The sequence below is a fragment of the Bos taurus genome, chromosome 22 (assembly GCF_002263795.3).
Source record: "Bos taurus isolate L1 Dominette 01449 registration number 42190680 breed Hereford chromosome 22, ARS-UCD2.0, whole genome shotgun sequence".
NCBI classification, from domain to species: Eukaryota; Metazoa; Chordata; class Mammalia; order Artiodactyla; family Bovidae; genus Bos; species Bos taurus.
The window spans coordinates 37,485,158-37,499,286 of record NC_037349.1 but is presented as its reverse complement, the minus strand read 5'-3'; the positions used below and the strand labels follow the sequence as shown (position 1 = coordinate 37,499,286).

The 14,129-nt window shown below is 44.3% G+C and overlaps 1 protein-coding gene across 14 annotated transcripts in view; it reads left to right on the top strand.

Moving 5' to 3' along the window:
- ATXN7 (ataxin 7) overlaps window positions 1-14,129 on the top strand; it is a 167,943-nt gene that overhangs the window by 105,112 nt on the left and 48,702 nt on the right. For all 14 annotated transcript variants that reach the window (XM_059880155.1, XM_059880157.1, XM_024983197.2 and 11 more), the window contains 3 exons: window positions 10,691-10,940; window positions 12,988-13,247; window positions 13,715-13,797. In XM_059880155.1, coding sequence (XP_059736138.1) covers window positions 10,691-10,940; window positions 12,988-13,247; window positions 13,715-13,797 — 593 coding nt within the window. The remainder of the gene's footprint in view (window positions 1-10,690; window positions 10,941-12,987; window positions 13,248-13,714; window positions 13,798-14,129) is intronic.

Here is a 14,129-nt window from a genome sequence, read left to right as displayed (position 1 = left end):
ACATTGGCATTGTTCAGTCGTGAATCACCCATTCCTTATTAACAGAGCACATTTAATGAGGAGGCTTTAAGGGCTGTGTTGTGATTTTGAGGTTGTTGTTGTTCCCAGGTTCATGGTCTTCTCACCCCTTACTCTCCTTCCTCCCAATAAAGTGGAATGTAAAGGCCACAAAACTAGTGGGAAACAGCAGTAAAGATGTGGCTTCCCAACTTGGTGCGGCACTCTGCAGCAGATGGTGCCGTCATTCTCTTGCACCTTGGACTTGATGCTCCTTTCTGGCCTCAGAGGACAGTGTTCCCTAAGGGGATTCCTGCATGGAAGTTTTGTTTTTTAAAAAAAAAAAACAAGAAGGACTCCTCTGCTTGAAGTTCTGCCAGGTTGCTTTAATTTTTTCTCTCTCCCCTACCCTTTGTGTGTGTGTGTAAAAATTGGATTGGAGTAGTAAAGACGTTGGAGCAGGAAATGGCAACCCACTCCAGTGTTCTTGCCTGGAGAGTTCTGTGGATGGAGGAGCCTGGTGGGCTGCTGTCCGTGGGGTCGCATAGAGTTGGACATGACTGAAACGACTTAGCATGCATGTATGCATTGGAGAAGGAAATGGCAACCCACTCCAGTGTTCTTGCCTGGAGAATCCCAGGGATGGTGGAGCCTGGTGGGCAGCCTTCTATGGGGTTGCACAGAGTTGGACACGACTGAAGCGACTTAGCAGCAGCAGAGCAGTAAAGACATAGTTTGTTTTTCTTAATTCTTTGTGCATTTTGGTGATAGCCTTGAATCTCTCATTAGAGAAAAACTGGAACCCAGACCCAACTGTAGACCAGATGTGACTACAGACGTGTTTGTATAAGGACTGAGGGTGTTGCCGTTTGATCCGCACATGGTGTTAGCACGTTAGAAGGCTAAACTTAAAATGATTGTTCACTGAACGTATAGGATGCGTTTCTCCCAACAGATAAAGGATTAAACCAAAAGTAACTGAAGACTGGTGGATTTCTTGTCTTGGCTTTCTGTTCCTTGTCATACATTGATACCTGAAGCATGCAGACCTATCAATTCAGTGGATGGGAGGGAGACCAAGGGGTGCATTCAGGGAATGCTGTGCATCGTTCAGACCTCGAAATCGGGTTTGTTTCAGGTGGGGTGAGTGCTTGCTGTACTCTGTCAGGATCATTTGCTTGACACCGTGTGTCCTGAGGACAGCAGAGAGAGGTGCTTATGACTGTTAGCAAAGTAGAAGTGTCAGCCAGCATGTCACACACTGCATGATATCCCTGCTGTAGTCTGAAACGGTGATGGCAACATCACAGAGGTGGCGTCGTTTGGTGGCTGCATTCTGCTCAGAGCAGTGACAGCCTTTTCCCCAAAGTTACATATGCTGAGAAACATCTGTGTGTGTTTGTCTGAGATCATGATGATAACTCTCAGTTCAAAGTCTGCACCTTAAGCAGGAGCATAGGAAGGGCCCCCTGAAGGAAATGAACTGGTTTTTCAGACCATTGAGTTTTCCTTAAGCAAGATGTCTTGAGAAAACAATGATGAAGAACTGATACTATTCTCCCAGCTGAGACGATCAGTAGTTATACCGTTTGGTCTCCCCTCTTTTTCTTTATCCTTCCATCTCCTTTAATAAAGTATTTGGAATTTTGGAAGGCCATTTTTTTTTCCCCTAATGTTTGCACAGAGCTTCAAGTTAAGATGGCAGGGGAGGGCTACCTCCAGATATTCAATAAGTTCTTCATATTTCTCACATACTTGAAAGCAAAGTTCAGAAAGAACAGCCCCCCTGGGAAGAATTCCTGGCGAGAGGATTATCTTAGGTTGCCATATTTGTGGTCCTTTCTTAGCAACATTATTTACAATCCATTCACGCCTGTCCATTCCCCCTCCGGAGTTGGGGAGTTGGGAGTCGTTCTCCCTTGTAATCTGCCCTTTGTGATCTGTTCTCTTTCATCAGCCAGTGTGAATGGGGATGCTGCAGGGCTGCCCTGCCCAGAGACGTGGAAATGCCAAGGGACCTGGAATACTTTAGTGGGCCTTTTATTTCCGTCATAAAGCACTGACTTCAAGAGCTTGATAATTTGATTATAGACCTTGGCTAAAAGTTGTTTCAAGTGGCCCAAGTGTTATAAATGACTCTCATTTCTGCACTTTCCCCCTATGTTTGAATTTTAAAACACCTCTGCATTAGGGGGAGGAAAAATGCATTTGGCAGAAGTTGCAGTTGGAGACTAATTTGTTAGGGCAGCCAGTGTTGAAATCATCCTTTTCAGTTAAGTCTCTCTAGTGGAAATGATGCCACGGGCTTTGTGGTAAAGACTTTTCCTTCCTCGCTGTTATCCAGTGCCGTTGGTAACCCACCTAAGCATGCTCTGAGAGGGCCTCCTGGCTCCAGTTTTGGCTTTTGGCTCACTACCCTTTGAGGTACTGCACGTCAGAGGTCAGCACTGGATCCCCCAGCTTGAGATTTGAACATTCCAGGCACAGTCCCACCGATTTGCTTCCTTTTTAGCATCAGACTATGCACTGGTTGCTCTGGAGTATTCCAATCAAGTCCTTGGGACCCTCCAGAAACTGAATCAAAGAAAAAGCAGATTTATGGTTAAAAGATAATATGTAAGGACAGGAGTAGAATTGGATTGTGTTTGTTGGTCAGACATGTGATACTGCTTTTAGAAAAGAACAAGAATGTTTACAGGGAGAAGTTGAAGGTGAGAGCAGTGAGGAGATATTGTTAAATGTGTTATGTCTACTTCCAGTCCGTGATGTGACTTTAAAAGTGTGCTAATTTTTTTTTAATAGTTACTCGGGAAAAAAATAGTTATGTCAAACCCAAAGTCATGGTTTCACAGATACTGCTTAGGACGTTGCTTAACTGGGTATGCCTAGTCAGTTGCTGTAATATATATATATAATATATATTATGCAGGCTTAGATATAGTCTGCCTCGAGTCCTGATCTTTGATGTTTCATAGGGGTCGTACTCCTTATGAAACACAGATGATGCCAGTTTGACCCCTTGTAAGTTGTGTTTGGTGGCCCCAAAACTGAAATATGATGGTTACTTTGGGTTAATTAGGACCTATGAGTGCCACATAGCAGTTATTTCCAACCTGAATGTAAAATAAGCAATTTAAATTTTTGAAAGGGCTGCTTAATGAATGACCCAGCGTTTCTAAACTGAGCTTTTGGTGTATTCAGTTATTACTTACTATGTCTGGCCAAAGGATCTGTGTTTTACATTTTATAGCCATATGTAAGCTTGATTATTAAAAATCCTTGCTTTCAATGGGAGTAGTTATAGAGTATTAGTGGAATGGGACTGTAAGAGACACCATGAAATCTTACATTCCTTGACCTGTGGGTTGGTAGTTCTCATAAGGCCTTTCTAGGATGTCCCTAACGGTCCAATAATTAAGACTCCACACCTCCACTGCGTGGGGCATGGGTTCAGACCCTGGTTGGGAAACTTAAGATCCTGCAAGCTGTATGGCTTGGCCAAGAAAAGAAGGGGAAAAAGGTCTTTCTGTAACCGAGTATTCATTCTGTTTAACCTCACCTGACCTAACCCACCCAAAATCGTGAGTTTCACTTAGAGAAAAATTTGGGAGTTTGGGGAGCCATTGCTTAGATCACCTACATAAAACGCCACCTTTGGATCCGTAAACGACCAGCACTTTTCTTTTCACCTGCAGTTCTTCCTAAGTGACTCAGTTCTCTTAGGAAAATGGGCCAGCTTTTTAATTATAAAGTAATTTAACGTGAATGAATGTCTTTTTGGGTTGCTTTATGAATGTATTCATTTTTAATGAATTGTAAAAGTTCTGAGCTCTCCACTGAGATGAGCTTAGTATCTTCCCGGACTGACATGTAAACTAAATCTATAAACTTCAGTGTTTACCACACTGGAGAAGGTGCAGTGGGTTTGCTTTGTTCTTTAGTGATTTCTGCCTGCTTGAATAATGAGCAGGCCTTTCCCACTTGGTGTCTGTAAGTGTCACCACCTGAACTTAACAGGGAGCCTCTGTCTTCCTGGCTATGGAGTTCCCGGTCCCTGGTCCACAGTGGGCTTTACAACTGTTACTTAAACCCTGCAGCCCTGCAGGTAGGCTTGACAGATGAAGAGTCCGCCAAAGTAGGTGGAGTTAGGGCTTTGCCCAGGGTGTCACCCAGCTAGTTAGTGACGGAGCAAGGATTTGAACCCACGTGTCTCTGACTCCAAAGTTCTTGCTGTTTCAAGTGATCTACTAAAAAAAAAGACGACTTTTTTTTGGGGGGGGGTTTACTTTGGATTCTATTCAAACTGGTTAATTAATCGAGAGTTTGTCCAACAGACTCTGTCAGAAAGATGACCGGGAGCAGAGCGTGACTGCAAGCGTGCCTTGGCGCTGGTCAGCAGGGGGCCAGTCTCACCCTGTGAAACAGGCGTTTGCTGCTCCTCCTCATGGGTTCTTTGTAGCACATAGGCGTCTGGGAACTTTGTAAGTGATTCTTTTTAGCCAAGCCAGAAAGGCAGCCTGACAAGCACTTTCTAGAAAAAAAAATCATTGTTAAAACCATCTTAAATGTTTCCCTGAGGGGGCGGGGTGGGGGGGGTGGGATGAACGTAACACTGACTGAGATCACAGCCAACCTTTAGGTTAGCAACTTCCAAATAGACACTAAATCCACAACAACCTGGTTTTCCCTTGAACAGATTGTGGCTCCCCACCCCAAATTTACCAAAGCTTTGTCTTATACGTGTTGTATGCTCTGACTGTGCAGCCCTCTGTGCAGCCCGAGCAATAGCCTGCACTTGCTGAGCGCTTGGAAAGAGGATATATGACCCGCCATCACCCTTCCCTTCAGCCTGCCTTTGGACTGTGCATCGTGGTCTGCTCATAACGCCACTTAAGGGCAGGTGGACTGTCCTGGCTCCAGCCTGGGCACTAGAGTCAGCCTCCCTGGGCTCGCATGCTGATCCTGCCTCTGGGTTAGCTGGGTGATGTTGGGCAACCAACTTGAGTCCTCTAAAGCCTTGGCTTTCTCCTCTGGAAAGGGGGGGTCATGGAAGTGTCTGCTCTGTAGGAAGATGGTTAGGGCTAAATGACATAGCCCCTGTAAAATTTTGTTGTGTGGTGCCTGTTGTGTGTGGTCTCTGCCCGATCAACTCCTGTTGCTGCTATTGTTGAAGGTGAGACTTAACATTAATCAGTTGTTCAGACCATAAAAGATGAGCAAAAGGTTTAATAAAATACCAGAAAAGGGCCTTGAGTAAAAATAGTTTTGTGGGGTTTTCTGAGCTGTTCACCGCTGTGCCTGCTCTTTCATGATGCTTGTGAAGAGTGAGGCAAATTGATACCATGCTTGGGAGTGATAATAGGCCTTGCTTTATTTTGGCATGTGTGGAACTGAGGCCAGAAGACCAACTGATCTCTCTTTTTTAAAAGTATGTGTTTGATAAACAAGTAAACCATGTTTGTTATAGAAAAACAATATGCAAATGTTTTTCAGAAATAGACCTGTAGGCCAAGGGATGACCACTTAGCAAATGACAGATATTTTTGTAGACTTTTTTTCAAGCATGAATGATTTGAAGTTAACAGTGTTTTTTGACTGCATTTTAGGTTTGTATCCTAACTTTGACAGTTGTACATCATAAGTTATTTTTAGGTTTGTTTTTTTTTTTTTTCTCAAAGCAATATATATGGCTTTTAAAGATCTAATTATTTGCTTTGAACTCCTTTTTGGTTTGTACCTAGGTGTCAACACTTATATATGCATTTTGTTTTTGAACCTCAGTATAAATCCACAATTGATTATAAGCTCAGTATTCTTGGTTACTTTCTGTTTTGGAAGACTTACAATTGTCCTGTCCCCTACCCATCCCAGTACCCTACCCTGGCCTGCAGTGGCGTCACAGGAGAAAGAAAGGCCAATGCACCTGTCTCTTGCTGTCTCTCTCTTGCTCCCTCTGTCTCTGACCGCACATCTATTTGCCTGTGTGGTCGCCCCCGACCCGCCACTGCTACACAGGCACTGCGCCCTCACCCACTCGTGTCTGTCTTTCTGTCTGTGTCTGTCCGTCTGCCTGTCTTTCCTGCTTGCTGGAGCCCGTCACAGGGCCCTCCTCACTTTGGGACAGACTCTGCTTTTTCTGGGCCAGTGCTAGGCTCTGGAGAGAGGAGTGCTGTGAAAATTCAACTCGGGCTCTTCACCAAACCACACTGCAGTCACGCTTAGCATCTGGCCACCAGTTTGTCCACTTAGGATAAGGTCCCTAACCCTACCCATAAGTTGCCCATTTCCCTTTTGATCTAGAAACAAAACACATTTAAAAATCTTAAGAAAATTAAGGGCCCAGCTTGAAAGCTTGGGGAGAGTCCAACACAACTATAATTTAATTTGGTTTTTTCATCTTTATTTTCTTGTGAAGGGAAAGCCAGATGCCGCCCTTTCCAGTGAATAAGTTAGCAGACCATGATGTGAAGGAACAGCTTAATTCAGCAGCGTGACGAGGGTTTGAGCTGGCACTTTTCAGCCAGGATCACATTTATACACATACACACACACACACACACACACACAGTCTGTTTCAAGTTTTAGTGAATGAAAGAAATTCACATGATAGATTGCCATTGTAAATTTTTAAGCAGCTTTTATTGTTGCAGTAGGAAATATAACTTTTTTGATAAGTTATTGGTACATCAGCTGACTTTTAGTGTTAGAAAACTTTGAATCTGGATTTTTCTAATGCAAAATCCCATATCAAGAGTTAATAGACAAGGGAAAAAAAAAAAGCATTAACTGAAGAAAAAGGGAGAGTGGACTATAATGAGAATAGAAAACTGAAAGGGCAGGAACTTCCTTGGGGTCCAGTGGTTAGAACCCTGTGTCCCTCTGCCAGGGGCACGGGTTCAATCCTGGCTGGGGAACTGAGACCTCATATGCCATGCAGTGTGGCCAAAAAAGAAAATTGAAAGAACAAACTGAAATTGCAGTCAGTTCTGCTATAACAAAACATGCATTCCTAAAAAATTACTGCACTATGCAAAGTTGTGCAATAAAACCCACAAGAGACTCATTAGAAAAATGGGATAATGGGCACAAACGGTCAAAACTTAATCAGTGAGTGACACTGAGAAAGGTAGGACCCTAACAAGAATGGTAGCACAGTTGTGTGTGTATTAAATGCTTTGAAAAATGCCTAAATACTCTAATATGAGTTTTCCTTGAAGACAGCCTGGCACGTGCTTCTGAAGGTCGAGGTCAGCAGGGTTTCAGGTTGTAAGCTGCTGTGAAGTGGTGGAAGGAAGCCTATCCGAAATGGAGGGAAATGTCGCACCAGCTGTGGGTGGCGTGGCTCCTCACGTCCGTGGTGAACTGGGGTGGCTGGTGGATGTTTGGTGGGGGTGAGCAGACTGAGGGTGTGTGCTTTTATTTTCACTGGCTTAGTTCAACCAGGTGTCGTTTTCTGTGTCCACCTAGTGCTTCTTACAGAGGAAATCTCACAAAAGCAAATGCAGAAATTCTTCATGCTGAAATCATTCCCTAGTAGATCAGTGGCTTCAGAATTACTTTCTGTCTTCAAGATGATCATTACAGAAGATTAATTAGGTTGATAATTTACATCATTTGATATAAGAGAAAATACATCACTTTCACTCAGAGACACTTGAGAATTCTGATAACACGTCAAATTGTAAAAGGAATGTATTTCCTAGAAGTCAAAGATCTGGTTGGAAGTTTTTTCCCCCTCTTTGTATTACAGATATTGTGGTATTCCTTAGTACTCTTCCACTGGGGATACACAGGATGATTTTTGTGGCTGAATATGGATGAATATTTTTATATTTAATTTATATCAGAAGTGTAATGTATATTACAGACTTTTAAAACCTATTTTATACATACTATTGTTTGGGGAAAATATCTCTCAACTGAATGATACCCTATTTCATGCTAGGCCATCTGAAAATAGATTGGGAGGGGCAGTTTTGATTGGGGGTAGATTCAGGTTGCCCTTGGTGGAGTGGTACCATTTACTGGTGATGAGGGGCTCGGGGAACAGGAATTTTAACCACCCTGAGGTCCTGTACGAGAATTGTTGTGTCCAAAACACCAGTGATATCCCCATAAGAGACTGGTGAATATTGGATTAGGGAGGAACAGTGGAGTTGATCATTTACATAGAAATGTTGAGTGAAAAATAGTATTTTATGTGGCAGATGTGGACTTCCTCAGCTGTGGTTAATGGTCCTGGAGACATTAGCCTGGTGTTAGGCAGTCTCTCACCATTGGCTGAGCAGTGGAATCACACAGAACTTGTAAGCATCTGAATGCCCAGGCCACAGAAAAATCAGAATCAGAATCTCTGAGAGTGGAAGTGAAGAAGCATCAGTATTTTTTTTAGCTCATTAGGTTATGCCCATGAGTAGCCAGGGTTGAGAAGTACTGGTCTGGGACCATGTGAGAATCACTCTCTTCACAAGAAGAGCTGCACCAGTCAGGCCAATGTTAACTGAAGGCCTACTCTGTGCCGGGTTGTCAGGGGTGGCTAACTGAGGCAATAAGCTCCGTCATCCAAGGGAGTCGGGAAATGGAAACAGATTTTCGCAGTCCTGGCTGACAAGGGCTGATGCTTGAAAGTACATTCAGAGTATCTGGGGATCACAGAAGAGAAGGAAACTTAATTTTTTTTTTTTTTTTAAAGAAATCCTCAGATGCCAAATTAACTTATTTTGGCTTTCCCTCCCTTACACACAACTGTCATATCTGAGGAAGAAAGCAGCAGGCACTTATAAATGACTACCAGTTAGGCCTTCCTAACTTGGTTGTAGCCTTTGTTTGTTCTAGTTGGAGAATTTGAATTCTGTTTATAGATAACATAATAATTTTGTCCTAGTGTAGAGCAGGCTCTTAGTACCTCATAAAGCATCAGTGACCAGATGTCCTTCTGCGAATAACTCAGCACAGCTTCACTGGTTAAAAAAGACATTTGGAAATAAACCATTTACATGATGGGAAAACAATGGAAACAGTGACAGACTTTATTTTCTTGGGCTCCAAAATCACTGCAGATGGTGACTGCAGCCATGAAATTAAAAGATGCTAGTACCTTGGAAGAAAAGCTATGACTAACCTAGACAGTATATTAAAAAGCAGAGACATAACTTTGCCTATAAAGGTCCATTTAGTCAAGGCTATGGTTTTTCCAGTAGTCATGAATGGATGTGAGAGTTGGACCATAAAGGAGGCTGAGCGCCAAAGTATTGATGCTTTTGAACTGCGGTGTTGGAGAAGACTCTTGAGAGTCTCTTGAACTGCAAGGAGATCAAACCAGTCAATCCTAAAGGAAATCAGTCCTGAATATTCATTAGAGGCACTGATGCTGAAGCTCCAATGCTTTGGCCACCTGATGCAAAGAACGGACTCAGTAGAAAAGTACCTGATGCTGGGAAATATCTAAGGCAGGAGGAGAAGGGGACCACAGAGGATGAGACGGTTGGTAGCATCACTGACTCAATGCACATAAGTTTGAGCTAGCTCCGGGAGTTGGTGATGGACAGGGAAGCCTGGTGTGCTGCAGTCCATGGGGTGGCAAAGAGTTGGACACTACTGAGTGACTGAACTGAACTGTAGTCAAATTGATTCTAATATGCGATTTTTAAAATATTCATATAGCTTCCATGTTGTGAGAAATAGATGTTGAGTCACATACATTTTTAAACCTAAGAGTTAAGCAAACATGCCATTTTAAAGTACAAGTTTAACTGAAGGTAATTACTAAGCTACCAGCATAAGGTACTTAAGAAGATAAAGTTACTAAATAATGTACTTGTTTCTGATGGTAACATTCTTCAGCTCTCGATTTATTTAGTATGCATTGCCTTACTCTGAGAGAACTTGATTCTCTAGTGGATAGACTTATTTTCAGTTAAACCTGTGTAGTTCTTGCTTAACCATGAATTACTTCCTGGTTTATAAAACAGGCAAAGCTATTTGTGGTATTTTTGTCTTACGCCTTTGGCATCTTAGTGGTGTGAACCAGAGCTGTGCCATCTGTAGTCAAGTAAGATTATTTTAAAAGTGGGGGAGGGGTTGGGGGAGGGGAGTGAAGTGATTCACTGGAAAATTTCAGCACAGATTCATAAGGAATGATAAGATAACCCTAGAAACATTCTTATTTGGTGTCATGTGCTGGTGGGTAGTGACAAAAAAATAAAATGAAAGTACAACTTGTTTCTTAACACTTTGCTGTTTTGAAAATTGGAGATATCCCGCACTAGAAAGGAAGAAATAATTCTGTGTGGTGTCAATGAACAGAGTTCTGGAGATGAATGAATAATTTTGCCCTCTCTGACTACAAATTGGAGTCAGTGAGGTTTATTTCTAAAATGCAAAACCCAGTAGTCTCAGGTTTAAAGTGGCTATTTAATTTCCTAGTGGTTATCTATGTATGATAAACCTCTTTATGGTGAAATGTTTTCTTAAGCAGAAGGACCAGTTCCTAGAATCCAGAATAAGTCTGTAGGGCCTAGATAAGCCATTTCTGAAAGCTGGTGAGTTTAATATATTTTCACTTAGTGACACATTTTTTGAACCTAAATGTGTTGATTTCAGGGGACTCCTCCAGGGTTCCATTGAAGACTTGCCTGAAACTGTTTTTTCTCCACCCCCCCCCCCCCCCCCCCCACTTTGTTTTCCTTTTCAGAAAGAAGACATAGCTCATCCAGCAAGCCTTCTTTGGCCGTTCCTCCCACTTCAGTGTTTTCCTTCTTCCCTTCTCTGTCCAAAAGCAAAGGAGGCAGTGGAAGTGGAAGCAGCCGTTCTTCCAGCGGAGGTGTCCTGAGCACATCCTCGTTAAGTTCCAAGTTGTTGAAATCGCCCAAAGAGAAACTGCAGCTCAGGGGGAACAGGCCAATGCATCCCATTCAGCAAAATAGAGTCCCCCATGGTAGAATGTGAGTATGGCTCAGAGGGTTCTTAAAGCCCACCGGCCGCAAGTGGAACTGTGTACACAAGTAGCCTGTGAGAGTGTCTGTGGATAATGTAGAAGAAAGCCCACTTTGGGGCACATCCAGATACACGTTGTTGTTTCTTTTTGTTTCCCTATTACAGCTTGGGCAACTTTGCAGAGTCATGATAGCAATAATGATCAGGTTAATAATACTTATCTACTGATCCTTTCTTCTGTGCCAGCTGTTGAGATTTAGTTGCGTGTATTGTCATTTACTTATCACAGCAATCCTGTGTAATAGATACTGTGGTTATCTCCTTTATGTGCACAATGAGAGGGAAGCATGAAAAGATTTAGCCATGGGACTCTCCAGTCGAACAGGCCTGAGGTTCAAATCCCGCCCCTGTCACTTGCTAGCTGAGGGGCCTTAGCCAAGGCCCTGTTTTTCTTGGAGTTTTAAGACCATGGCCCCTGTGCAGGGTCGCTGGGACGGTAGGATTCATGTGTTAGAGTCAGTTAGCCAGTCAAGGCTGCTAGTGTCAGCCCCGCAGGAGACTGTGCAGGAAGGGGTGCTGGTGCTGCTGCCACTGATGCTAACAGTGAGAATAAAAACCAGAGACCCCCAGAAGCTGTTCTAGGGTTTTCTGGGCCTTGCAAAGCAAATAGGGAAGCAGTGCTTCCTCCCACCCCCTGACTTGGGTTCACGTCAGAGCACTGATGAGGGGAAGCTGAAAGAGGTTCCCACTACGAGGACAGGCCTTGACAAGTTTCCGCGGTGGCTCCATAGCTGGCAGGCTCTGTGTGGTCACGTGAAGAGCAGCCGCTCATGGAAACCCGTCCTGCCGGCTCATGGCATCCCTCGGCCTTGGTGGCGGGTGGCTTTTCCCTGGCCCGCCTCCCTGTGGAGGGTATGCCATACGTCTCAGTCCCAAGGTCTGATAACCTGGTTAATCTTCGGGCAGCGGCCACACCTGCTCTTGTGCACAGACCTTGCCAGCTTGGAGAGGCCATGGCATCTTGTGGTGTCTCTGCCACTGTCGGGCTGCTCCAGGTACAGCTGTTTGGTGCTGTTTGTCCTGGTTGCTAAGCCCCCAGCCTCCACTCATCTGTCAGAAGCGCAAGTACAGCGGGCTTGGCTTTCGTTCCTGGAGCTGTCAGAGCGCCAAAGAAAATGCCAGTGCAGCGTGTAAGTCACTCGCCAGCTTAACAGCTGTTAGAGCACTGACTGCGTTGGACAAAATGTACAAAACCTCACTGGTCCAGATTTTCTGTGTCTGTAGCTGGGCTTTAGATGGGGACCAGGCCAGCTATTAGCTTCGAAGCAGTGTTTGCCACCCAAGTGACAGGATCGGTAAGACGCCAAGAAAAATCAGTTCTTGGTTAGTGATCCAGGTATTCAGTGCTCACGAGCTGGGTGCCAGGCACTTAGATTTCAGGCTCCTGTCAGGGAAGCCTTCTTCAGGGTCTGGAGAATTACCGCTTCAGTGACACGTCATGTCCTAATTAAACCTGGATCTTCCTCGTTGACAGGGGCAGAGAGGCTCTTCTTGGAGATAAACTATAAGGCATCATTCAGTTCTTCTGAGTCCATAGTGACCTTTCTCGGAAATGTTCTCTAATTTCAGTTGCGCTCTTCTCTACTCACTCATTTTACTTCATTTTGATGGATCAGTTCTTAAAAATGACAGTTCTCAAAAGATATCCTCACAGGGTCCTGGAGTAGTCTCTGGTCCTTTGAGACCCTTTCATATTTTGCTGCTTGCAGGAGTTGCATTGGGTAACAGGCTCATGTGTAAGATTGTTCTGGAACGAAGAAAGGCCACGCAAATGTGATAGTTCCTCTGGAGCTCTCTGCCTCTCCAGAAAGGCTTATGGATAAAGGTTTGCTGAGTTTTCTGCATAGTCCTAACAGATTGTCCCAAGGTGCCTTTGGGAACCTAGCTCTGCATGGCACATAGGTAGACCGAGGTTCTGCCTCATCCCTCTGGCTTGCCAGTCTCCTGGGGCTGCAGGGCACTCAGGTGCTGGTGTTCTCACTTCCCCTACAACAGCATGACACCCTCTATCAAAGTGGAAAAGATTCATCCGAAGATGGATGGCACACTACTGAAATCCGCGGTGGGGCCCACCTGTCCTGCTCCTGTGAGCTCCTCAGTCAAGCCTGGCCTTAACTGCCCCTCAATACCAAAGCCAACCTTGCCTTCACCTGGACACATTCTGAATGGCAAAGGGCTTCCTGCACCGCCTGTTCTGGAAAAGAAGTCAGAAGATTACTCCAATAACAGGAAGTTTTTAAATAAGAGATTATCAGGTAACTTCATATTTTTTCTCTCAGTATTTCTTTTTCTATTAACTGGGCATTCCTGGGGGAGCAAATCAACTATTATTAGAAGTCCTCCTTTTAGAACTAGCCAACTTCAGCTTTCAGATGGAGTTCCCTAAGTTGTGTCCTTGACCTCCTCCTCCTTGGTTTTAAAGTGCACGTGTGTGTAGGTGACATAAAAGTAGCTTTCTAGTGGCGTGTTCTTGAATGAGTAGTGAGGAATGCTGGCTCACATGGTCCCTCTCCTTCGTCTGGTGACTACAATGCCCATCCTCTCAGTGATGTCGCGACTTTTTTTTTCAGTGCTCAAAACATTTTATTTTTTCCATTTATTGATAATGTGATAGAGTTGCTTCAAGTTATAATTTGCCTGAAATAAGAGAATCTCAGATTTCTATTTTCAGAATAAATGAAGGAGTGTTGAACCCATGGTAATGTCTGTGTGCTTTTGACAGAAAGAGAGTTTGATCCTGACATCCACTGTGGGGTCATCGACCTCGACACCAAGAAGCCCTGCACCCGGTCTTTGACATGCAAGGTAGGGAGGGGCCCTGGGGAGAGCCCAGTGCTCCGGGAAGCTGGGGGCCGGGGCTGCGCAGCGCTGCCCCCCCGGGTCTCTCTCACCCACAGGGCCTCTGTTCTGGTGACTTTCCTGGATTTTTAAGGGCGGTGTTGGCTCTGTTTTGATGGAGAACACCTCCAATTCAGAACACGTGGGGCTGTTGTTATAAACTGCTGTTCTGAACTGCCCGCAGCGGGCATTGTTGTTTCCAGGAGGACAGTGTTTTCCCCTAATCAATCTGTTATCGTCAATGCCTTTAATTTGAGAGGCTCCCCTTTACTGTGTTTTGAAGTGTACTGACATAGGAT